Genomic DNA, 27,220 nt, shown 5'->3' on the forward strand with positions numbered 1-27,220 from the left:
ATGGTCTCTTCCACCCCCTCGGTCCTCTTCGTGTGGTCGCGAATAGACCACTACCCTCGGTTTGGCCACGAGCAGCTCCCTGCTCCGACGTTGGCCGGTTTGTCCACAAAGAATGGGCTATTTTCGGCGTTCATTCCCGGTCATGAGCACTGCCAGCCCGCTGTGGCCGCAGCAGAACGACAAGCTTTAACTTACTTGCTTGCCGCCGGGGGCTGGCCGATTGGTGAAGACAATCAACCCCGCCACCGTGTGTGACATGAGTCGGGGTAGTTTTGTGTGATTTTTCGTTTTCGAAAGGCGAGAATAAGACTTGGAAAAGCCTCTCTGTTCGGGTTAGCATGTCAGCTAGCTGTCACGCCTTGTGTTTTGTTTACGCTCTTTCCACCGTCTCTGAAGCTGGGGCAGGGAAATGACAAAAGCCGGACTAACTCCGGTGGCATAAAATACCGTTCAGGAGAGGAAGAAGTCGACAGTTTTGACCATTATGTAGTAATTTTGCCTTGTCGTACTGAATAAATGCATTTGTAATGTTTCATATTCCATTTAGCACAAGACTGTTATTTGTCATGACTATGCCACTTATTTAGCAATTAGGGAAAAATACTTAGATAAAAGTAGAGTAGAGAGATTGAAACAGTCATGACATTTTGCTGCCCCATGTCGTATTTTCCTGGTTCTGAATCTTCCCCCTCAATGGGCTGAATTCTAAATCAGATGAAATCGTGACCCTGCCGACGTCATTATCCAGCTGGGGGCACTAGAGCGCTATGATGACAGGTGGGGCTAAGCAGCTGTTTTAAAGACTAATTTCTCGCCAGCCGCGCTTTGCCAAATTGTTGTATGTAGTCGAACCGTCTCAAAATATGATTCTAATTCACATAATAATGCTATTTAAGATTTTTTAAAATGCTGTCACAGGCGTTTTAAACCCTTTGTTTCATTACGGATGAAAAATGACAACAGATTTGACAGGATTATTTAAATATTTACAATGACAGGAGTGACCAAATCTTAAAAATTACAAATGAAAAGTGAAGCAACATCAAACTTATTATCATGGTACTATTATCAAGGTCCCACATGATGTTTCACCTGCTTTTAAATGTCTTTACAAAGGCCTGGTAGCACAATTGGTGATATCCAAATTGATGCAAATGCTCCAATTCAAGACGCAGACGTTGACGCATTTCTAGTGGGAATGTTTAATGACCTGAAGAACATTTATCCTGTTGTGTTTGAGAGTAAGTAGCTATGTTATTATATAAAAAAAAGGAACCTTTTAATGTCACATCACCATTCCTCACTCTTTGTATTGTCTTCCATCAAAGGCCGCACAGGCTTAACGTTTGAACCAAACCCTATATTTTTTGGAGAGACTTTGACTGTGACGTGTGGCCCACCACCAAATGAGCTAGACTTTCGTATCACTTCATCAGAGTGGAGACTTGATGGTGTGGTAATAAATGAAGATAATCAACACAGCTTTTCACGAGAAAATGGAGTCGAAAGACTTACCATCAGAAATTACTTTTTCACTGATGATGGTAAGGAACATCTTAAAAATTCACACAAAAGTTCACACGGGTTTAGAACACATTTGAAATCTCTGCTAGCATGCATTGAAATTTGTTAACAACTTTGCCTTAAATGTAAACCTCTGCTAGCATGCATTGAAATTTGTTAACAACTTTGCCTTAAATGTACTTGGGGTTCGAGTTTTGTCATTCAAAACCTATTTCATTTCAGGACTCTATGAATGTAGGCTCTTTGATGGAGAATCGGTTTACCAGAGTACTGTTGAACCTTTCTTTCTTCGGGAAACACCCAGAATCAATGTAGTTCCCCTCCAGAGCGATCTCATATGTGAAGTTGGGCAGCAAGTGTCGGTCCAGTGCTCTGTCCAAGCTCCCTACGAGGTGGTGTTTAGAGGACTCCAAGGAGAAGGTAAAAATGAAACAGGAAAGCATGAAATTGATATTTTGTATTTCTCAAAATGTGCAAATCTGAAATTATGATGCAATTATTGTTAACTGAGGCACATTTTGAGTTCAAGCGATTTTGTAACTGTTGAACGGGTAGCCAATCCTATAGCTGAAAATGACCCCCACAAAATGAGGAAAGAAAAAAACTGACCAATCCATCACACAATAGTTGTTGTGGACCATCCATCCATCCATCCATCCATCCATCCATCCATCCATCCATCCATCCATCCATCCATCCATCCATCCATCCATCCATCCATCCATCCATCCATCCATCCACCCATCCACCCACCTATCCATCCAGACTTGGGCACCGCTGCTGTAAATTGTATGTTATTTACTAAAATCGGACAGTCTAAAACCCCGCTATCTGCCTCTTTTTACTATGTCCATGCATAATGTCCGGTAAATGCTATCCATCCATCCATCCATCCATCCATCCATCCATCCATCCATCCATCCATCCATCCATCCATCCATCCATCCATCCATCCATCCATCCATCCATCCATCCATCCATCCATCCATCCACCCACCCATCCATCCATCCATCCATCCATCCAGGATACAAGTAGCCGAAATGAGCTTCCTCCGCAGGGTGTCTGGGCTCTTAGAGGTAGGGTGAGAAATTCGGTCATCCGGGAGGGACTCAGGGTCGAGCTGCTACTCTTCCGCATTGAGAGGAGTCAGCTGAGGTGGCTCGGGTATCCTGTTCGGATGCCTTTTGGACGCCTCTCTGGACAGGTGTTTCGGACATGTCTCACCGGCGGGAAGCCCTGGGATCAACACAGGACACTACGCTCGAGAAACTATGTCTCTTGGCTGGCCCAACAACGCCTTGGGGTCCCGCCGGGGGAGCTTGTTGAAGTGGCTGGGGAGAGGGAAGTATGGGCTTCGCTGCTAAAGCTGCTGCTCCTGTGACCTGACTCCAGATTTAGCGGTAGATGATGGATGGATGGATGGGTAGCATTTACCCAACATTGAGCATGGAGATTGTGAAAAGAGGCAGGTAGCGGGGTTTTAGACTGTCTGCTTTTAGTAACTAACATAACATTTGGAGCAGCAGTGCCCAAGTCCGGTCCTCGCGATCACCTATCCAGCCTCTTTTCCATGTCTCCCTCCTCCAACACACCTGAATCAAATGATCAAGATCGTTATTCGACTTCTGCAGAGCTTGATGATGAACTGATCAACATATTCAGGTGTGTTAAAGATGGGAGACGTGGAAAACAAGCTGGATAGATGATCTCGAGGACCAGACTTGGGCACCCCTGATTTAGAAGATTGCTCTATTGTAAAAGTATGGACATGTTATGTGGGGATTTCAGAAGTTCTGGAATCCAGTCACAACTCTTGAGATTTTATGGGTTTCTCCGAATCACTGAATTCACCATTTTTTTTTTATATTTTTTTTAAATAATGACACTTTCACAGTATTGGGTTCTGTTTCCGCATGTTTGAACCAGCTGTGGTTGATCAAACAATCCAAGGAGAGACGACAATAACACAGACAGACTGTGATAACCAAGGATTAAATATAACTTGTGAAGTGAATGATTTCCCTCGTTTCAGAAGAAATACAACATTTTTTTTGTTCACAGCTGGTAAGTACTGAGACTCAAATGACAACACTAAATACGGTGTAGACCCCCCCACCAGTCACATGTTCAGACACCATTTTGCTAATAGGTAAACATATATTGTCTTTCAGCTAATTTCATATGCCTTGATGATCCAGAATTTGGAAATGGATTTTTAAATGATGTTGGTAGAGCTTCTTGTGAACCAGATGAGGTGGGAGAAAAAAATGCTATTTGCCGAGAAAGTGGCGAATGGGAAGATCGGGATGACAACTGCACCCTTCAGATCATTGCGGAACTACTGTTTCAATCTCAGGTGAGATCATTGACCCCCTTGATTTGAATTCTAGGAGAACAAGTGGGAGTGGTACAGTGGCACCCTGAGACCCAAACGCTTCGGTTTGGGAAAAATTTTACGAATAGTTTTTCGAAGCTTTTTTTACTTCATATTATGAAAAATTATTCATAATACGAAGATAATATGCACTGTAATAGATCATTTTCGCTCACAGCAATGCAACAATGTAACCAACCAGTCCATGAACGCGTTCAATGAACATGTTCATATTTTGCGCTTACGTGAACTGAACACATTATATTTTTGTCTCATGAATGTGACTGTAAACTAGTGGTTGTGAGTGGCGTTCATAACCTCGTTCAAGGTCAAGTACTGGTTTTCTGCAGCAATGCACCGTAACTCTCACGCAGATCTTACTCGATATAATATAAAACAACATTGATTTCCCCCATTATATCTCCCAAGTCTCATCCCATTGGCTGTGTGAACCAAGGGTGATCATAGGATATGTTGTCCGTATACTTCATTCATGAGTTCAGAATTAAAGCTTGTCGGTCAAAACTGCAGATAAAGCCATGTGATAAAAGCACTGTAAAAAACAAACCTTAATAACGCAAAATTATCCAAACTGGCAACTCAAGCTACCTGAGGCAGTCACGGTTGTGTTGTTTTAGCAAATATGGCAGCTTTTTCTCCGAAGCTTTTATGGTGGCTATTCTTTTACATTCAGTTGGACCCAAAGTTGCTAAATAAGCAAGTTACATCATAAACATACTTCTGCAACATGAATAAATGCAAAATGCAACGGCATAAATAAATGCATAACGGCAATTGGAAAACGCGGTGAGAAAAAGCTTTCCTTCCTGTGCGTCCATGACCAAACGTACTGTATGTACATATTCATTTATTCAGAGAAAGTTTTTGGTGTTTACTTTGGAATTGCTACAATCGCGGCCAGTTGTAACGATACGCGCATGTACAGAACTGCAAAATTGCAATTTTTGATGGAGTACAAATTCTGAGAGAATACCTCCCAAGTACCAACATATAAGTAAGTTTTTACAAGTAGGTCAGTACCGATGCAGATTCAAAATTAAATATGAAGATGAATATAATACTGTTTCAGTGTTTAAGTGAATAAAACAATTGTTGTCAGCTGCAGTAATCATTGGGGAGAAGAATTACAGACATAAAAATAAAAAAAAATTTTTTTTTTTTTTTTTACACTAGTTCATTTAGAACAGTGTTTTTCAACCAGTGTGCCGTGGCACATTAGTATGCCGTGAAGTAGCTAGAAAGTTCTCGGTCATGTGCAGATGAGCGAGGTTTTGCTCTTGTCCCATTAAAGAACTGCTTGGATTTCTAGCCATCAGGCACCTTGCTGTGGCAATGTGGACCACAGCATGTGTACTGTACATCATTTGATTAGACTCGTCAAGTGTCGATATACATGAAAGTGTCCTTTCCATTTTATCCATATGTGACCACCGTTAATCGTCTCCCTGTGTTGTATTCCAACATATTGTCGAAGACAGCAAGGTGGCTGATGGCTAGAAATCCGGGCAGTTCTTGAAAGCCACACGAGCAGCTACGTCATCGCCAAGCGAAACACCCGTCGCTTCAAAACAAGTAGATGGACTATTTTGTTCGCCTTCGTGAAAACTCAGAGAAACTGACAACTTTTTGAGAAAAACTACAAAAGGACATCAAAAAGCCCTCAAAGCCAATTGCCTTGTTGCTCAACTTGTTGCTAAATCCAAAAAGTCCCACACTATGGTAGAGACATTAATCCTACCTGCCTGCAAAGCCATTGTCAGCGAGATACTCAGCCCTGCCGCGGTTAATGACATTGCTAAAGTCCTGATTGCTGATAATTCTGAGCTTTGCAAGCCTAACTGCTATAAAACCAGAGAGAGACTGACAGCTGTTAACGAAGATTCTTGCCAGGATATCAGCTTTGCTTTCATCTAAACAGGGTCAAGTTTCACACTGTGTGAGTATAAATATTGAGAAATTATTTCATAAATAAATATACTGTACAGAAAGTAATTTTGGAACATTTTTGGTCTGAGGTGTGCCACGTAATTGTTTCCAATGTAAGAATGTGCCGTAACTCAGAAAAGCTTGAAAAGCACTGATTTAGAAAATGACTGCAAAACAAAATATACACACCACAACAAAAAGAAAATTAGAAAACGAGAACAATGTCAGGTACGAGACAGATGAACCACTTGCGTATCGCGAACACAGGATTTTATTGATGTTGGCAGGCAAAGAAAACAGGAATTGGAGAAAGGCTGTTGTCGGGTTGAGTAGGTCAGGCTGAGCAGGGTGATCAGGTTGGAGACTGGCGTCGTCGGAAAGAGCTGAATAGGCAGAGCGGGTCAAGGACATGGACAGTCAACATGCAGGATTGTGCTGAGTTCCTGAGGAACTGACACTGAATGCCATGAGGCCGTGCCTTAAATGCACCGCTGTTAACCGTCATGTTTTTGTTATCAGTTGCTCTTTGTAACGCATTAAGGAGCACACTGTCTTTGTGATGCATTAGTGTGATGGAATATGCTGACAGTTAGTAGAGAAGGTCCAAGCACATGACAAACATATGGAACTTAAGGGCGATGCTTTATCAATGCACAGGCAGTGGGATGAAATAGCTTGCAAGCAATGGCTAACGACATTACCTCATCTTTTAGCACTCTGGGATCGCTGTGAGCTCTACTAGTTATGTGATAAAGTCCATATAATGTACTGGAACCAAACAAACTAGCTACACTTAAGTGCCACTAGTGGGCAACAAAGTGTTACAAATAAAGACAGGCAAACAGAGGGCATGCCGAAAATTTAGTGTTGTTTCAGTAGAGCTTGAATGAATCAGGCGATTTACATGTAAAACACGATACATGATATATACATATATATATATATATATACAGTGGGGAGAACAAGTATTTGATACACTGTCAATGGGAAAACCCATTGGCAGTGTATCAAATACTTGTTCTCCCCACTGTGTATATATATATATATATATATATATATATATATATATATATATATATATATATATATATATATATATATATATATACGTGACAAAAAAAAATATATATATGAGTATGATATGAAAGCCATGCCAGTATCTTGAGGTACCACTGTATCCTCCCCCCCCAAAAAAGGGTTTGTTTGTGCTCCCATTAAAGCAGTGAAAATCTCAGCCATTACAGTTTTTCTCAATTGCTTTGATGTTTCGGAGATCAGAATTGAAATTCTCAAAATTACTTCCTCACAACATGATCTACAAGTGGCAAAACAACATGGAGTACCTGCAAAGGCCAGTATTCTGTGCAAAATTCTTCATCTATCACTCAAAATTAAATTTCTGTGTCAATGAACATGTCAGTGCTGTCAGAATGATAAGTCCTTGTTTCAATGTGTACAAACAAGACAATCAAATTGCTTAGTCATGCTCTCAATTGAACTATGGTGGAAGGCTCTGATGTTGAAGATGGTGTCAGTAAGTTTTGATGATAATTGCAAGTTACACCTTTATGTGTGGGAGATTGATTGCAAGAGACTGGGCAAGATTCAGTTTACACTTTTACTGTTTTTACAACCTTTACAGACCATGTCATTGGAATACAGAAAGCAAAAGACAGCACTGAGAATCACAAAGAAACATAACAAAAGAAAATTAGAAATGTCAACATAAGACAATCAGCACAACTAAACTTCAAATGCTGTCAGGATTATTCACCCATTCTTTCTCCACATCTTGACGTTCCTCTATGGCCACAAATTTTCATCCACGTCACAATAGATGTCCTCTCTTGCTATGCAGCGTGGAGAGAATCTTCTTGAATGCCTTACCCAGCCTTTGCAGGCATCTGCTGTGATGTCACTGCATGATTCATTAATGGCATCCAGGAGAGTCATCTGATTGTAAGGCTGGCGATCATACAGTTGCCATCTCCATGTGGTGAAAAATTCTTCTATGGGATTGAGGAATGGGGAGTATAGTGTTCGGAACTTCATTACCATTCTGTTGTGGGTTGCAAACCATTCCCTGATTATGTTGACATAATGGAAACTCACATTGTCCCAAACTATCACAAATTTTGGCAGGTTAAAATAAGTTATTACGTAAGTAATGAAAATGCTCAGAAATAAGCACACACATGTTGACAAATTCTGACAACATGTTCATCCATTTTGCATGTACAGTGGGGCAAATAAGCACTAATTGTGCAAGTTCTCCCACTTAAAAACATTAGAGAGGCCTCTAATTGTCAACATGGGTAAACCTCAACAATGAGAAAATCAGAAAATCACATTGTTTGATTTTTAAAGAATTGATTTGCAAATAATGGTGGAAAATAAGTATTTAGTCAATACCAAAAGTTCATCTCAATGCTTTGTTATGTACCCTTTGTTGGCAATAATGGAGGTCAAACGTTTGCTGTAACTCTTCACAAGCTTTTCACACACTGTTGCTGGTATTTTGACACATTCCTCTATGCAGATCTCCTCTAGAGCAGTGATGTTTTGGGGCTGTCGTTGGGCAAAACGGACTTTCAACTCCCTCCACAGATTTTCTATGGGGTTGAGATCTGGAGACTGGCTAGGCCACTCTAGGACCTTGAAATGCTTCTTACGAAGCCACTCCTTTGTTGCCCTGGCTGTGTGTTTGGGATCATTGTCATGCTGAAAGACCCAGCCACGTCTCATTTTCAATCCCCTTGCTGATGGAAGGAGGTTTTCACTCAAGATCTCCCGATACATGGCCCCATTCATTCTTTCCTTTACACAGATCAGTCGTCCTGGTCCCTTTGCAGAAAAACAGCCCTAAAGCATGATGTTTCCACCCCCATGCTTCACTGTGGGTATGATGTTCTTCTGAATAAACAAATATGCCACACTGGACTATAAGAACCAGGATTTAAAATGAGGGAAATAAGTAAGGCAAGGCAAGGCAAATTTATTTATATAGCACAATTCAACACAAGGCAATTCAAAGTGCTTTACATCACATGAAGACCATAAAAATCACATTTAAATCAACACAACGTAAAAACCAAGACAAAAGATCGCATTTATTCACAGAATAAAAATAAATAAATAAAAATAAAACAAAAATAAAAATAAAGCAAAAACTACTACTACTAATAATCATTGAAATCAGCAATGGAGATAAGCACAAGAGGAATAGAAGGCAGGTAGATTGAAATATATAGACAGTTATGGATATGCAGTGCTAAACAAAAGCGTTTTTAGCCCTGATTTAAAGGAGCTAACAGTTTGAGCATACTTCAGACGTTCGGGTAACTTGTTCCAGAGGTGAGGAGCATAATAACTAAATGCTGCCTCACCCTGATTGGTTCTTGTTCTTGGAACATGCAGAAGACCCGTTCCAGACGACCTTAGGGGTCTAGATGTCTCATAGGAATCTAACAGGTCAAGCATGTATTTTGGTCCAAGGCCATTAAGTGTTTTGTAGACGAGCAGTAGTATTTTATAGTCTATCCTTTGACTCACTGGAAGCCAGTGTAGCGATTTTAAAACCGGTGTAATGTGGTCCAGCTTCCTTGTATTTGTGAGGACTCTGGCTGCAGCATTCTGTACTAGCTGCAGCTTCCTGACTGATGTTTTATCAAGACCTGTAAATATACCGTTGCAGTAGTCCAATCTGCTGAAAATGAATGCATGCATAAGTTTTTCCATGTCTTGTTGAGTCAGAAGCCCCTTAATTCTGGTTATATTTTTTAGGTGGTAATAAGCGGATTTAGTGACGGACTTTAGATGGCTATCAAATTTTAGGTCTGAGTCAATAATTACGCCAAGGTTTCTGACTTGATTTGTAGCTGTAAGTGACATTGTGCTAAGTTGGCTGCTTATCTTTGAGCTTTCCTTTTTTGGCCCAAAAATGATCACCTCTGTCGTCTCCACATTTAACTGGAGAAAATTCTGGCACATCCATTCATTGATTTGATGAATGCATTTACTCAGGGAGACTAAGGGACTATAATCATGTGGGGACACAGAAATGTACAGTTGTGTGTCATCTGCATAGGCGTGATAGGAGATGTCATACTGTTCCATTATCTGAGCTAACGGAAGCATATAGATGTTAAATAAGAGTGGTCCAAGAATTGACCCTTGAGGGACTCCACACGTGAATTTGGTTCGTTCTGACTGATAGTTTCCAATTGACACAAAGAAATCCCTATCATGTAAATAGGATGTGAACCACTGAAGAATAGTGTCAGTAAGCCCTACCCACTGTTCCAATCTGCTGAGTAGTATGTTGTGATCAACCGTGTCAAATGCGGCGCTGAGATCCAATAGTAGCAGAACAGATGATTTGCCTGCATCGGTATTCCGACGAATATCATTTAGGACTTTGATAAGCACGGTCTCGGTGCTGTGCTATGGCCGAAATCCAGACTGAAATGAGTTAAAAAGATTGTTTTGGATCATAAAAGTCTGGATCTGTTCAAACACAACCCTTTCGATAATTTTCCCCAGGAATGTCAGATTTGATATTGGCCTGTAATTACTAATGGTTGAGGCATCCAGATTAGGTTTTTTTAGGAGAGGTTTTATTACTGCAGTTTTTAAAGTCTGAGGACCTGTTTGGAGGGAAGTGTTTATAATCTGAAGTATATCTGGGGCTATGCAATGAAAAACAGTTTTGAAAAAGTTTGAAGGAAGGATGTCAAGGCAGCATGTTGTGGGCTTTAATTTCGACACAATTTCTGTTAAAGTGGCACAGTCCAAGAGGCTAAACTTTCTAAGATTGACGTGGGGGACATTTTGGGAGGCGTTTAGTGTAACATTTGTTAATCTGGAGTTGCACACAGTCTGTCTAATCTTTAGTACTTTGTGTGTAAAGAATGCTGCGAAATCATTACAGGACACCTCAGATGCCAATTCCTGAGGTATTGATGCTTGTGGGTTTGTCAGTTTGTCAACAACAGAAAATAGTGTGCGAGCATTGTTGGTGTTTCTACTAATGACCTCTGAAAAATATGATTGTCTAGCATTTTTCAGTTCCTGGTTGTATTTGCGAAGACTCTCTTTGTAGATATCATAAAAAACTAGGAGTTTGTTTTTTCGCCATCTGCGTTCTGCTCGTCTACAAACTTGCTTTTGTTTTATAGCTAGTATGGCATTTCTCCAGGGTGACCTCTTCTTTCTTGACAAAGTTTTTGTCTTAATCGGGGCAATAGTGTCCATTACAGTCATCACACTGGAACTGAAACTATTTACAAGTTCTTCCGCTGGAGCTATTGTAGGGGTTAATGATGAGGCATAGGCCTGTGTGAATAACGCACATGTGTTATCACTTATGTAACGCTTCCTAATCACCTCTGTTTCCCTTTTCAGAGGATGGACAGGGGTGGTCATTTTAAACATAATGCAGTAGTGATCAGACAGAGCAACATCATTCACTGTGACCTCAGTGAATGAGGTCAAGTAGCGGTTTATAGTCCGAAAATTACAGTAGTTTTGAGAATCACAAGTCTGATCTAAGAAACGCACCAAAGCAATTGAGAAAAACTGTAGTAGAGAGTAAAAATTTGCAAAGATTAAATGGATTTTCCTGAGTTGGATAATTTCTGTGGTCTTTATAGACAACTTTAAAGCATGTATTGTTTGTAACATTTGTTCCCCCTCCTCCAGTTTTTGAATGAAACGTTTTTGCCAGAGTTTCTGGAAGAACTGAGTAATGCCACTACGACACTGAGTGAGCCAGTGACTGAATCTCAAAACAACATTGAAGCCATCGTTAGAATTCTTGACAATGTAGCAACCTTTGTAACGACATCAGAAATTGAGATAACTCAGGAGTCAATGGAGGTAAGTCCTTCGTTCATCTCACCCAAATATTTTGAAATAATGCTTTGACTGTTCATCTTTCCTGTCTTTTTTTATGCAGGATGTTCTTTTAACCACAAGTGTCCTTACCCAAGATAGTGCAATAGCAGCATGGGACATTCTTAACCGTGAAGCTGTCATCGAAATCCTTGGAGAAAGAACCCTCTCTCCTAGAAATGAGAGTTTTAGCTCACTATTGCTATTTTCTCTTGAGGGTATAACAAGTACACTGACCAACGCTTCTTTTACCATCGAAACACCGTTGATTCTCTTGAACAGAACTACATTCATAGACAGTTTCAATGGGGATTTTAATTCTACAGTGGAGATAGAAATACAGGAGGCTAATGGAGCAACAAACCTCACCGTAATAACCTTTGAATCCTTGGATAATGTACTCCCTCCAAGAGATGAAAACAACGCTTCAGGCAGGGTCATTAATGGGAGAGTCGTACTTGTTCAGTCTGACTCCAACATAGACAACATCACATTTAGCTTTGAAGTCATAAATGAGAATCTGACAAGACCTCAGTGTGTGTTTTGGAACTTTACCCTCTTCGAAGGTCTTGGAGGATGGGACGACGAAGGCTGCGAGCTGGTTGTAAGGGAGAATGATACGGTTACGTGTCAGTGTGACCATTTGACCTCATTTTCAATACTAATGTCACCTAATGCAATACAAAGCATTGTGTTGGATTTCATAACATACATTGGGGTCGGCATTTCCATTTTGTCTTTAATTATATGCCTATGCATTGAGGCTGCTATCTGGAGAAAAGTTATCAAGAGCAGAACAGCACACTTACGGCATATTTGCATTGTTAACATTGCATTGTCCCTCCTCATTGCAAACATTTGGTTCATTGTCGGTGCAGGTGTCTCTGCAGGAAATAGAACCAATCCAAGGGTATGCACTGCTGTTACCTTTTTCATCCATCTCTTTTACTTAGCCCTCTTTTTTTGGATGTTAAATTATGGCTTGTTGCTGTTTTATTACACAGTCTTTGTCTTTGGAAGCCTTTCGAAAAGCACTTTGTTGGCTGTTGGATTCTGTGTTGGCTATGGGGCCCCACTGATTATCACAACGATTACTATAGCCGTAACTGCTCCGGTTAACGAATATATTCAGGAAACTGCAGTATGCTGGCTCAACTGGAATAGGTCCAGAGCGCTGCTGGCATTTGTGGTTCCGGCATTGCTGATTGTGGCTATAAATCTTATCATCCTAATTGTAGTTATAGCTAAACTACTGAGGAGTCGAGGAAGGGCAAGTACTGTGGAAGGGGATGAGAAGAATGTCATTGGGGACCTTGCTCGGACAGTGGCTATTCTAATACCATTTTTTGGAATAACGTGGAGTCTTGGAGTGGGAACACTAGTTGACCCTGACAATCTTGGACTACATGCTACGTTTGCCCTCTTTAATTCTCTACAGGTAAGATTTACTCTACAGTAGATTTTTTTCGTTTATTCTTTGGAGGCAAACACTACCTCCAATAGAGTGTGTGTTGTAGTTTTGTGTAGAAATAGTTCAAGGTCTCAACATTGGTAGGGATGATATAACAGCATAACCTGCATGTACACTTTTTGCTGGGGACAGGACATTAATGAAACCAAACAGATTACAGTATTGAACGGGGGTCAGGACAGGTCTATATTTCTCACAAATAGGAACCTAATTAATTGATAGGCTGAATTATGTATGCAAAATAAATCTATATTGAATTATACAACCCCTAGCAAAAAGCATGGAATAACCAGTCTCGGACGAGCACTCACTTAGACATTTTATCATGTAGAACAAACTCCGATAAAAAGCTTGAAAAAATAATGAATTAGTTCGAAAATGCACCTCTTTAGCACTCAGAAACACTAAAAGAAATGAATAAAAAACATTGTGGTGGTAAGTCAAAATTACTTTTATAGAGTAAGTGCAGGGAAATATACAGTTGTGGGCAAAAGTTTACATACACTTGTGAAGAACATAATGTCATGGCTCTCTTGAGTTTCCAGTTATTTCTACAACTCTGATTTTTCTCTGATAGAGTGATTGGGACAGATACTTCTTTGTCACAAAAAACATTCATGAAGTTTGGTTCTTTTATGACTTTATTATGGGTTAACAGAAAAAGTGATCAAATCTGCTGGGTCAAAAATATACATACAGCAACACGAATTAGCAATTTTGGTGACTTAGAAAGTTGTGTCAGTGAAATGAGCTTCATAGCATGGCCTCTTAACTTCTTGTGAGTGATTATGAGTGGTGCGCTGCTGACTTGAGGCCATTTAATTAGGGCTCATTGGATGCAACGCCCACAAACGCTACAATGGGAAAGTCAAAGGAGCTCAGCATGGATCTGAAAAAGTGAATCATTGACTTGAACAAATCAGGAAAGTCACTTTGAGCCATTTCAAAGCAGCTGCAGGTCCCAAGAGCAAAAGTGCAAACAATTGTTTGTAAGTATAAAGTGCATGTCACTGTTTTGTCACTGCCACGATCAGGAAGAAAACGCAAGCTATCACCTGCTGCTGAGAGAAAATTGGTCAGGAGGGTGAAGATTCAACCGAGAATCACCAAAAAGCAGATCTGCCAAGAATTAGAAGCTGCTGGAACACAGGTGTCAGTCAGTGTCCACAGTCAAGCGTGTTTTGCATCTCCATGGACTGAGAAGCTGCCGTGCAAGAAGGAAGCCCTTGCTCCAAAAGCGGCACCTTAAGGCTCGACTGAAGTTTGCTGCTGATCACATGGACAAAGATAAGACCTTCTGGAGGAAAGTTCTGTGGTCAGACGAAACAAAAATCAAGCTGTTTGACCACAATGCCCAGCAATTTGTTTGGAGGAGAAAAGGTGAGGCCTTTAACGCCAAGTACACCATGCCTACCGTCAAGCACGGTGGTGGTAGTATTATGCTGTGGGGCTGATTTGCTCCCAATGGAACTGGTGCTTTACAGAGAGTAAATGGGATAATGAAGGAGGAGGATTACCTTCAAATTCTTCAAGATAACCTAAAGTCATCAGCCTGAAGATTGGGTCTTGGGCGCAGTTGGGTGTTCCAACAGGACAATGACCCCAAAACACACATCAACAGTGGTAATAGAATGGCTAAATCAGGCTAGAATTAAGGTTTTCGAATGGCCTTCCCAAAGTCCCATTGAGAACTTGTGGACAATGCTGAAGAAACAAGTCCATGTCAGAAAGCCATCAAATTTAACTGAACTGCACCAATTCTGTCAAGAGGAGTGGTCAAAGATTCAACCAGAAGCTTGCCAGAAGCTTGTGGATGGCTACCAAAAGTGCTTAATTGAAGTGAAAATGGCCAAGGGACATGTTACCAAATATTAGCGCTGCTGTATGTATATTTTTGATCCAGAAGATTTGATCACTTTTTTCTGTTCACCCATAATAAAGTGATAAAAGAACCAAACTTCATAAATGGTGTTTGTGACAAAGAAGTATCTGTTCCAATCACTCTATCAGAGAAAAATCAGAGTTGTAGAAGTAACTGGAAACTCAAGAGAGCCATGACATTATGTTCTTCACAAGTGTATGTAAACTTTTGACCACAACTGTATATGGAATCACTCCATTCTGAGGAAAAAAATATGAAATCATGAGAAACAAACTAAGAAATAACAATCAAAACACATCTCTAGTATTTAGTAGCACCACCTCTGGCTTTTATGACAGCTTGCAGTCCCTGAGACATGGACTTGATGAGTATTCTTCATCAACTCTTTGATTGCAATTGCCAGATCATCGCTGCAGGTCAGAGCCTTGCTGTGGACCTTTTTTTTTTTTTCTTTTTTTTCAATTTCCACCACAGGTTGTCAATAGGGTTGTATTGGTATTTGGGCTATTTGCGGGCCATTACATTGACTGGACGAGTCTTTCTCCAAGGACTGCTTTAACAGTTTTAGCTCTGTGGCATGATGCATTGTCATCTTGGAAAATGACAAACATATTTCCAATTGAAGGGATAAGAAAGCTGTCTAAAGTTTCAATGTAAACTTGTGCATTTATTGAAGATTTAACCACAGCCATCTCCCCAGTGTCTTTGCCTGACATGCAGCCTCATATCATCAAGGACTGAGGGAATTTCAATGTTTTCTTCGAACAATCATCTTTGCAAATCTCACTGGAAAGCACCAAACCAAAGTTACAGCATCATCACCTTGTTCAATGCAGATTCTTGACTCTTGACACCTTGTCCAATGCAGATTCTTGACTATTGACAAGGTGATGATGCTGGAACTTTGGTTTGGTGGTGTTCCAGTGAGATTTACAAAGATTACTTGGAGCCCCAGTCGGAGGGAGATTGACAGTCATGTTTGGCTTCTTCCAGTTTCTTCCATTTTCTAATAATTGCTCCAGTGGTGGATCTTATATCACCAAGCAGCTTGGCAATTGCCCCGTAACCCTTTCCAGTCTTGTAGAAGTCTAAAATTCTGTCTCTGGTGTCTTACGACAGCTCTTTGGTCTTGACCATGTTAGTAGTTGGAGTCTGCCTGATTTTATGGGGCGGACAGGTGTTTATATGCAGCTAACCGCCTCAAACAGGTCCAAAAGTCGGACTCAAAAAGTCTAACTCCACTCTACTTATTCTCACAGGCTCACAATTCTAGCTAATAGACAGGTGTTCAAATACTTACTTGCAGCAGTATAATACAAATAAATTGATCAAAAATAGTACACTGTGATTTCTGGATTTTTTTTTTTTTTTGTCGTTAGATTGTCTCACAGTGGACAAGCACCTACCATCAAAATTTCAAACACCCCAACATAATTTCTAAGTGGGAGAACTTGTAAAATTGCAGGGTGTTCAAATATTTATTTTCCTCACTGTATATCAAATCAGACAACATATTGTATACACGTATACAGTTTGATTTACTAATTCTCTCTCCCTTTACATAGGGTTTCTTCATATTGGTTTTTGGAACGCTCTTGGACAGTAAGGTATGTGCCTCTTATTCAAAAATGAAATAATACAGTTCAAAAAAGAAAAAAAAGTACAGTCATACCTCTACTTACAACATTAAATGGTTCTGAAAGTAGTCTCGTAACCGGAAAATTTCGACATGTAAATGCCCTGACCTGTTCCAAGCACTACTGACACGCCCCATTAAATTTTATATTTGGAGTGAAACGGGAAAAAAACAACAGCCAAACACATTCAAATAATTCCCTATACCTAACCATTTGTACCAGTACTGTAATAGATAATAGAACAAACTGCAAAGAAAAAAATATGAGGCAGTGCCCTCTTTCATGAGATCAATGGTACCTATCTCACTTCTCGTGACTCAAAAACGTGAAGAGACCTATGCTGTAATGTGCTACTAATTGAAGGAATTCGGCTTCCCAGCCAAGCCGCCGGAACAGCGACAGCTGAACCAGAAGTCCAGCTGGCGTAGCCCACAGCAAGTCGGTCGGAAAGCCAAAATCCGCGCGTCCACTCCAGCGTTAACCCTTTGTACCGACTCCATTTTGAACGGTTTAAAGAAGGCTCACCAAAAACAGTTTGACAATTTATTCGTCGACAGTGATCAAAAAGAAAGACAAAACAGACAACGGAGAGGCAGTGCAAGGTCCGCAAAACAACGGATACATCGGAACGTTCCCGAGAAGCCACAGTTGTTAGCTAAATGTTCAGTCTTTTGAAAGCTGTGGTGGAGTGGGCCGGGCAGAAGGCGTGCCTGGGTGTTGTCTTGGGATCATCCTTTTGTGGCAGGTTTGGGCAGTCAAGTTCGTGTATCATCTGTCTTGCTTAGGTCGTGGTTGCCACGGCAACTGAGGCATGTCTTGACGTCTAAGGTGCCGAGCTATCAACTTGTTGCCTTGGTAGGGCGGGGGTGTCCTGACCCCTCCGAAGAGATGCTTATGTCTTTTCCTTCGCTTATCAGGCGAGGGCTGATAAGCTGGTCCACTTTACTGTGTGAAAGGGCATGGAGTGAAGTCTGCTTAGACTATGGTTAAAGGCTTTACTATAATGAATGTGTTAGATTAATGCAAACAGTTTTACGGTGTCTGCGAGAAAAATCACTATCCCCTACGTGGTAATGAACCATCAGTTGGCTTAAAAAAAAAAACTCTTCGTGACACAAAAACACGAGTGGCCTTGTGCTCATTTGGCTCAGACGTCAACCAGGTGTCAACAATAGGCCAATAGGAGAGCAGATTCCCATTACAGGGGCATGATGGGAAATAATATGACCAATAGGGCAGCAGGATCTCATGGCGCGACATTTAAATGCAGAAAGCAGGAAGTACATACTTATCCTTTACAGTATTGTATCATATTTTTGCCTCTGGTAACAAGGGGCAATATTTTCCTGTTTCCCATCCACGTTTCATCAAATTAAAATTACGTTTATAGAGATGTTCATGAGTAGAGGTACCACTGTAGCACTTTATTTATTCATTCATATCAATGCTAGTTGTCATGTCATCATTCTGGTCATCTGGTCATCCGTTATCTGGTCAGTGAAAAGAAAAAACGGACCAAACTGAACAACAGTTTTTTTAAAATTAAATAACACCAAAAAGATGTGCAGTAATAATGTCCAGTTAAATGTTGTAACAGAAGCAGCCATTTAGTGTAATGATCATTCCGAGCAGTTCCAACATAGTAGTCGCTTTAAATCAAGCTACTCATTGGCAGTTTAAAGAGACAGAAAACATCTAGTGGAAAATGACCTTCATGTGAAAGACAGTTGGTCATAGTATTTAAGTATGTAAATCTCAAAGTCCTTTGAACTCCTATCATAGAGAAAATAATACTTAAACACAAAAGAATAACACGTTACAGGAGCCATTTTGTGACATTAATTAGGCCCAGGCTGACACGAGCACAGATGTGAGTCATGATGAGTATTAATGATGTCACAAGGAAGGGCGGGCAATGTGGGATACTTTCATTTGATTGGTTTAAATAGTGCAAGCTTTAATAAAATGTCTAAACTTAATCTTCTGTTTTCAAATGTTACCCCAAATGAAGGAAGAGAGAACCCTCAATGGATTTTTTGTTAATGCTTATTTTGAAATGAACAATCAATCAGTATTATAACCTTATATCGTATGGCCAGAGCTCTCTTCAACACCTTCACATGAATTTGCTAAATAAAAATTATGGCGAGTGACATGGTGAAAAATGGCAGAGACTGGCTTTGTTTTTAACATTTGCTGTTCTTGTGCCCCATACACCGCACTACCCCAAGAAACAACACACTTTATTGAACAGAACACACATTACATAACAAAAGCAGTGAGAGTAGTGATTACTCTGTCGTGGTACCCACAGCTCCCCATCAACCATTGCAGCGGAACAGATAAATTATAGTCGCTACAATATTTTACTCTTAGTTTATAAAAGAGTAAAAGATTTAGCCATTAAATCGATGTAAAGTACTAAGTAAAGTAAGTGAAGATGCATAGGAGAGCTATGGTTGACAGTGCGGTTCACTGTTGATGTGTACGGGAACGTTATGGTGTTAGAAAAGTGTGAAATAGACAAGGTAGATCTGCGCATGTCTGAAAGAACTCCCAAAGAACACTGGGTGCAAAAAACTATTTTTTGTAATTTGAGTTGAGTAAACTGAGATACCTCAAGTTCGGCATGTTTTCCAGCCCCAAATTACTACTTACGTATTAAAAATTAGTATTCACAACAGGTTGATTTCAACTGAGTTTGGTTGACTTATCATATTTAATTAAGTTGTTTATGAGCATTTACAGTGAGACTGTGCTCATTTATTTGTGTGCATTACTATTTTCAGGTCCGGTCAGAAATTTCGAAAGTCATACCTCAAACCTCTGTCAGTGGGACAAGAGTAAGAACAGAATCCATCCATATTTTGTTAGCAGCTCATGTATCTTTTCGCCAATCATGTACTAACATGTGGTTATATCAATTTTTCTAGACTACCAGTTCTGGAAACTCAAGTAGCTGGCAGTTTTGGAAGAAAAAAGGTATTATAACTTCACTGCTATCGTTCACTGAAAAAAAGATGGATATATGCTCTAGTTCTTTCTTCAATAGAGGAAAAACCTTAACTGACCAGCAATCAACTATGTTTTAATGAATTTCCAATACTGCTTACTCTGTTTAGGTTAGTGTGAGCTTGGTTCAAACAAACCCTTCTTTTAAATGAAGGTATTCAATGGAAACAGTTTATGAACAGATTCATTCCTTACTCACTGGAGATCAGCTAAACTGACAAATTTAGAAAATTTTTAAAGATTAACTACAATCAAGGTCCCATCCCATTCCTGCTAGCTTTAAGCAGTCTACTTCTTGGACCATTCACTAGTTATATGCAAATTGTAAAATTTGTGACAGCCATTGTTCTGTTTTGTTTTTAATGAGCTGTGAATCCTTCTTATTACTCAATATACACAACTATCTTATCACAAAACATATATTATAGAGTACTGTTCTACTAATACAGAAGGATCTACAGCAGATGTCTCCAAACTGGTCCCCGAAGGCCGCTGTGGGTCCTGGTTTTTGTTCCTACCAATCAAGCACAGACAGTTTAACCAATGAAGTTTGTGCTAAAACAAGCAGCACCAGACTGCAATCAACTGATTACACTTGTGAGACACCAGATTGGTGAAAAGATGTCGTCTTGTGTTGTAGGAATGAAATCCAGCACCCACTGTGGCCCTATGTGAAATAGTTTGGACACCACTGGGCTAGACTGTATGGCAAGGGCGTAGCTTTGCATAGGGACAGTAGGGATATAATGCTAGCAACTTTTCAGGATGCTCAAATTGTCCCCACCAACTTTTACGCAATCTTATTTCTATTATGTAAAGACTTAAGTTATATATAGGTAATTTAGATTGTCTTCACATATTTTGTAAGGATAGAATTGACCCTACCCCTTTCCACCTGGTGAATGTGCCAGTCCACCCCTAACCCTCCCGTAATGAAAGTTTGATTGGCTGATGACTTGAACAACATGTCGACAACATGCCACCTTCTGCACCCCCTTAGATGAGGAGGGATATTAGAAGTTTTATTCGGCCAGCAGCAGCAGCAGCAGCAGCAGCAGCAGCAGCAGCAGCAGCAGCTACTGAAAGTAATGTAAAAAGGTGTCAATGTTGTGGAGGTGGGGAACACACCACAAATTTTGCAACTGAAATTCCAACCTGCATCAGAGTTAGCATAACATTTAACTTTGTGAATTTGCTAACCTGCAAAATTCGAGTAGGAAGCCGCTTAGAGAGACGTGTCCTGCTGTATGTTTTCTACTGTTAACGTTAAATAAACTGTGAGAAATGTAGTGAACCAAGGTTCACCCCCTTCTCCCCAATTTTCATTTTTATTTTATGTATGTGGTCTTAAAGCAGCCCAAAGGAGCTTTCGTCGTTTTTGTCGAATTTGGCTGTGCTTGTGGACAAAAGTAATAGTGTTGTACATGATGGAAGGCTCCATTTTTATTTTTAATTTCCTAAGAAGTTTTTTTCAGTTATATATATATATTTTTTAATTTAGACAGACAATGATGAGTGGGTTTAAGACAAATGTTTATATTTTGCATCCCTGGATAGTTGAGAGATTATTAACACATTTGTATTTATTGTGTATGTTAATATAAATAATGTTAAAATAGTGCAATTTCAATTTTTCGAAATATTTGAGTAGTTTTTGAAAACAGAGGTTTGAATCGAACGCTGTATAACTTGAAGCAATACATATGAAAGTTGCATTGATCATGTAGCCCAGGGGTGTCCAAACTTTTTGCAAAGGGGGCCAGTTTTGGTGTGGTAAAAATGTGGGGGGCCGACCTTGGCTGACGTCCTTTATGTAGAACAATATATTAAAGCAAAATTTAGCAAGCCATTCAGTATGTCACATATGCTTTATTTATTTTTTTTAATGACTAATTTCAACAATCTCGCAACTAGCCTTTGCAGCGTTCTCTTTCGACTCTCGGGCTCTTGCGAAATACTGCTGCTGTGAAATTAAACTAGCTTCAAGTTGCTTAAATTTCTCACTCCGTATCTTCCCTGTAATCTCGTCGTACATGTCAGCGTGTCTTGTTTGGTAATATCGCCTCACATTGAAATCTTTAAAAACAGCGACTGTCTCTTTGCAAATGAGGCAAGACACAGTTGTTACGTATTTTAGTGAAGAAATAGTCCAATTTCCACCTATCCTTGAAGCGTCGGCTGTCGCAGTCTACTTTCTCTTTTTCGTTGATTGTTGTCATTTTAGAAAATTGGAAGTAGAGGGTTACACAGAGTAATGTTGCTTAGCCCTTAAATACCTGCAACATGAAGCAATTATCAGAGAATCCCAAAATCTGAAAAATAAGGTCCTAATTAAACATTTTTTTTCAAATTTGTGAAAACAAAAGTCAAAATGAATATGTGTAATAAGCACTCTAATATCTATAATCCATGCTAAATCATGTTTTTTTCTCATTGAACCTGCAGATGCATGTGTTGACTTGCATCCATCATTTTTTTTTCCAAAAACAAAAGTCAAAATTCTAAATTAGTCTGAAAATCATGAACTTTTAGGTGTATCAAATGTGATACATTTGGCAATAAAGGGTTAAAGTGCTGCTGCCTAGCGGGTAAATGAGGAGCAGCATTTCGTGTGTAGGCTACTTCATATGCTGGTTGCAGTACTGCTGACCAATTTATTAAGTCTGCGTATGGGCCAGATGTTATTGATTTTATGACAGAGGCTGGGGGCCGGATGAAATTTGACCACGGGCCACATTTGGCAGTCCGATGTCTGATTTAGCCTATCATTTAATGAGGTTCATATTCATGAGAAATGCAGCCCTGACCCCCATTCACACAATCTGTTTGGTCTTAATAATGTCCCATTCCCACCAAAAAGTGTACATACAGGCAAGGGCGTAGGTTTGGTCTTAATGATGGTAGGGACGATATAACAGTAGCAAACAAAGCATGTACCCTTTTTGCTGGGGATGGGACATTAATAAGACCAAACAAACTGGGTAAAAGGTGGTCAGGGCTACATTTCTCACCAATAAGAACCCAATTAATTGACAGGCTGAATCAGTGGTCTCCAAACTATTCCACATAGGGCTGCAGTGGGCGCAGGATTTCATTCCAACAAAACAAGACGACACCTTTGCTTTGCGCCAATCTGGTGTCTTACAAGTGTAATCAGTTGATTGCAGTCAGGTGCTGCTTGTTTTAGTAGAAACTTCATTGGTTAAACTGTCGCTACTCGATCGGTTGGAACAAAAACCAGGACCCACAGCAGTGCATGAGGACTGGTTTGGAGACCACTGGGCTAAATCATTAGTGCAAAAATAAATCTGTATTGACTTATACTAACTTTCACACTGCAAATTTACATTATAATGTCTTAATCTGATAATTTTTCTTAAATCTAGTCGAATAATTTTCTTCATCTTGTTTTGAGTTTTAAAGGCTTGTTAACAGATTACGTAATGTGTCAGATTCTTCCAATTACTTTTAGTAAATATTACTATTTGTTCTTATTAAGCCCAAAAATCTAAAAGTTGGTCATTTTTCACCAAATCAAGAAAAAAAATGCTTTCAAATAATGGTTTGAACAATATCTATTCTTGAATTAAGAACATTTCTGACAAACAAGTTGTTTTAAGATTAAACATTAAAGCTTTTTGATAAAAATAAGTCTGTTTTTTTTTTCAGGTAGGTTTTTTTCTTATTTCAAGAAATCTGAGGAAAATTTACTTGAAGCACTGGCAGATCATTTCAATTACTTCTAGTAGATTTACACTGAAAACAAGGGAATTTAAGTTTTTCTTTTTTTCCAGTTTTAAGGAGATGGGTTTTTACAGTGCATATGTATAGGTTCGGGTGATACACCGTTCAATTCAAACCTGTTTTCAAAAACTACAAAAGAAACATTTTGAAAACTTCCAGAATAAAAATTCTGGATTTTATTAGCAAATTTAAATTGCAATATTTGAACACAAATGTGTGTATTAACATAGAATGAAATTCAAAATTGTTAATCATCTCTTCACTAACCAGGAATGCAAAAAAAAAAACAAAAAATATTTGTCTTAATACCACTCAAAAATTTCTGTCTGAATAAATTAAATAGATTAAAAAAAAAAAAAAAAAAAAAAAAAAAACACCTCTTAGTCAGGGAATAAAAAAAATAAATAAAAATGGAGCCTTCCTTAAGGAAAAACACTACTTTTGTCCACAAGCACAGCCAAACACAACAAAAAAATAAAAGCTCCTTTGGGCTCCTTTAAGACCACATAAGCAAAATAAAAATGAAAACTAGAGAGAAGGGTGTAAACCTTGGTTCACTACATTTCTTACAGCTGAGCAGAGTTTACCATATTTCTCAGTTTAATTAACTTTAACATAGTAGAATACACATACAGGATGACACTTCTCCTGAAGCACCTTCCTACTCAGGTTAGCAAGGTCAGTTTAATGTTACGGTAATGCAGGTCAGACTTTCAGAAGCAAAATTAGTGGTGCCCACCGTTTCCCACCTTCACAACAATGACTGTTCACATTACTTACAGCGGCTGCTGTCCGAAAAAAAACTTCATCCTCAAAAGTTGGTAGCGTTTCGTCCCTACCGTCCCTATGCAAACCTACGCCCTTGCATACAGGTTATGCTGTTATATCGTCCCTACAAATGTTGAGACCAAACCTACGCACTTGCTGTGCGGGATCAAGTTTTAACAGGAATGCAATGATCCATACTAAGCCTGTCGCAATATGCAATAATTCAATTTATCTCGCGATAAATAAAAACGAAGGCGGTAATTTTTCCGCTGCGATTTATCGCCTCGCGTGCACGTGCGTGCGCGTGTGCGGCAGACGTGCTGTTAAAAGTTCGGATTCCTCGTTACCAACTGCACAAAATGCATCTTCGTTCCAAGTCCGGCAAAATCTAGTGCCGGAGCCAATCGTTCCCATTATATCATATTGTTCAAAGTATATCGGCCGTGTCAGTGCTTCGGAGTGACTGTGGACCATCTACGGCGCGCCGGTGTTGTTGACGTGTGGGCGCTCCCGTCAGGAGTGACATTTCACGTGGAGCGGCTATTTTTCGGCACAACACCGGATATTTACAACGAAGTCCGCCAAAACATTGTTACCGACTTGGCTGCTACGAACAACCTCGCTTTGACAACGAACAGCTGAATGAAATTAAGAGCGCTGTGCTTCAAACTCATCCTGTTTATGAAAGTCGATTGTCATATGCTGGTGTTGTGCAGTAATGAGCAGACGTGACTTCAGCGGCGCTTGCTAACTTTTTTAATGCGCCAACACACACTAGATATCATGAAAAGGCAAACTAGATGTGCTTCGTCCCATGCCATTGGCTACGTGAGCCCAGAGTGATTATGGGACACGTAGTCCATATACTACATCGAAGAATTCTAAACTGTCATGACTGAATGGAAGTTAAGAAGGCCAAATCAATCCATAACAGTGACTATACATAATGTTGCAAATGTTGTTAATTCAGTATGTAACACAGATGGATTCGGACCACAAATAGGATGTCTTGCTCATGTGGTGAACCTAGCTGCTAAGAGAGCTGTAGCGATCAACAGTGTGTCCTGCTTTACTTTACAAACAGTAAAGATTGTTCTCAGCCCTTTTATACAACATTTTTTCAGATCAGTAAGAAGTAAGCACATAAATATTATGCACTAAAATGCATGTTTATATGATGGCAATTCCATTTTTGCTCGTTAGCAAAAAAAAAAAAAAAAAAAAACGAAACAAAAAATATAATTGTTATTTTTTTTTACAGAGTATTAAATGTATTGAATCGGATCGAAAATAGTGTCCCCCGTATCAAAAATCGTACCGAACCGTGACTTAACTGTATCGTTGCATTCCTACGGAACACCACTGCAGAAGCTAAGACGGGAAAAGTTTTCATTTGCCTAAATGCTTAAGTTATTAAGTGGAATTTTTTTTTTTCTTTTTTTTTTTTTGAAACACATTTTATTTATTCTGTGTGGTATCAATATTCTTGTTTTTTACTTAAGAGGCATGGTCTATTGTTTTTAGTTGTGATTTCTTAAAATGTATTTCTGAATTTAAGAGTAAATATTCATCCCGTTTAAATGGGTGTACTTGATCTATTAATACATACTGTATTCTCAGTGTGTTATTGTAAATTGGTAAAAAAAAATTGGGGGGGTGCAATAATATCTCATATCGCAATAATTTATGAGAATAATTATCGCACACTAAAATATGTTATCGCGACTTGCCAATTCCATACTCCAATACAACAAGCCCAGGTGTCACACTAAAAGTTAAAAAATATTTATAGGATTATAAAATGTGTTTTTCTTTGTGTTTGTTTGATCCCTGTTCTATGTGACTAAAGTTTCCAGATATTCATTTTGACATATTTTTTTATGGTGGCGTGCCTTAGGATTTTTTTAATGACCGGCTCAAAAAAAAAAAGACAAAAAAACACCGTGTTAAACAATCTGAAAAAAAAAAAAAAAAACAGGACCCACAGCGGCCCTTGAGGACAGGTTTGGACACCCATGGTCCAGCCTAAATCCCAATGAAAGATAGCTTTTGTGTATTGCGTCACACCAGAGACCCCAAGAAGAAACTGTCTTTGCTTCCTTTTTACCGCCATTTCATGAATTTGGTAATTTCTGAGTTGGCGTTTTTCCTTTTTAAGAACCTCTGCCATTTCTGTCACTGTGATAGTTTCGCTAGCTAGCCGCTATCGCCAGCCATTACCGCTAGCCCCAATGGCACTCTTACCTCGATGACTAAACAATGCACAACACAGCAGACATTGGATTTTGCTGAGATATACTGTATATAATATAGAGTAGTGCTTAGATAGGATGCCCTTTGTTCCAATTTGTTCATCGATTCTGTTTTGTTGGTGTGTCTTTTTCCTACCAGGCAGTAACAACCACTCATCTAACGTCACTGATTCATCTCGTGTTCCTAGCTCTTAATGACCAGTCCTACATCCCCGCTCAGAATTTCCAAGAAAAAAAGCTTTGCCGAATACTGTTTTAGTATTCTAAGATTAAGAGTCCTAAAGTTTTGACAGCTAAAAATAAACAAAAACACAAAAATGTTGTTGCTACTTTTTAAGGCTGTTTAGAAATGTAGTTTGCTGAATTTACTGTATATATTTCTGCAATCATAGCATAACTTTGGAGTAACTAAAACTGCTTGTAGTATCTACAAATGTTTTTTTTCTGTGTTTATAAGTGGAACTTCCTACATTTCTATGTTTTTGTCACCTGTAAATTGAATAGGTATGACACACTTCCACTCATGTACTAGAGAAAGAATATACTTCTTTATCAGTGTGTCTGTCCTGTTCTAAAATGTATAATTTTCATGGTAATACATGGAATACAAATAACTGTAAAGGTCTCAGAGATCATGAGTACTAATACTATTAAGCTGTGGGTTTGGTTTGTTGTTTTTCCCTTGGCCCTTGTTTGGTTCCATCGCTATTTCCCAA

At 39.3% G+C, this 27,220-nt stretch overlaps 1 protein-coding gene across 1 annotated transcript; it reads left to right on the forward strand.

Annotated features, from left to right (window-relative positions):
- Positions 1–27,220, forward strand: LOC130907374 (adhesion G-protein coupled receptor F1-like). The gene is made up of 11 exons (XM_057822373.1): positions 1–97; positions 1,329–1,544; positions 1,747–1,944; positions 3,452–3,589; positions 3,697–3,881; positions 11,547–11,723; positions 11,803–13,176; positions 16,657–16,698; positions 19,518–19,571; positions 19,662–19,710; positions 26,644–27,220. Exons 1-11 carry the CDS (start codon positions 1–3, stop codon positions 26,697–26,699), a joined length of 2,586 nt encoding a protein of 861 aa, XP_057678356.1. The 3' UTR covers positions 26,700–27,220.

Source organism: Corythoichthys intestinalis, chromosome 19 (assembly GCF_030265065.1).
Source record: "Corythoichthys intestinalis isolate RoL2023-P3 chromosome 19, ASM3026506v1, whole genome shotgun sequence".
In the NCBI taxonomy this organism is placed as follows: Eukaryota; Metazoa; Chordata; class Actinopteri; order Syngnathiformes; family Syngnathidae; genus Corythoichthys; species Corythoichthys intestinalis.

Coding starts and splice junctions, on each gene's coding strand:
- LOC130907374 (XM_057822373.1), top strand. CDS start 1: ATGGTCTCTTCCACCCCCTCGGTCCTCTTCGTGTGGTCGCGAATAGAC. Junction 19,572..19,661: donor CCTCTGTCAGTGGGACAAGA/GTAAGAACAGAA, acceptor CAATTTTTCTAG/ACTACCAGTTCTGGAAACTC. Junction 19,711..26,643: donor GCAGTTTTGGAAGAAAAAAG/GTATTATAACTT, acceptor TTTTCCTACCAG/GCAGTAACAACCACTCATCT.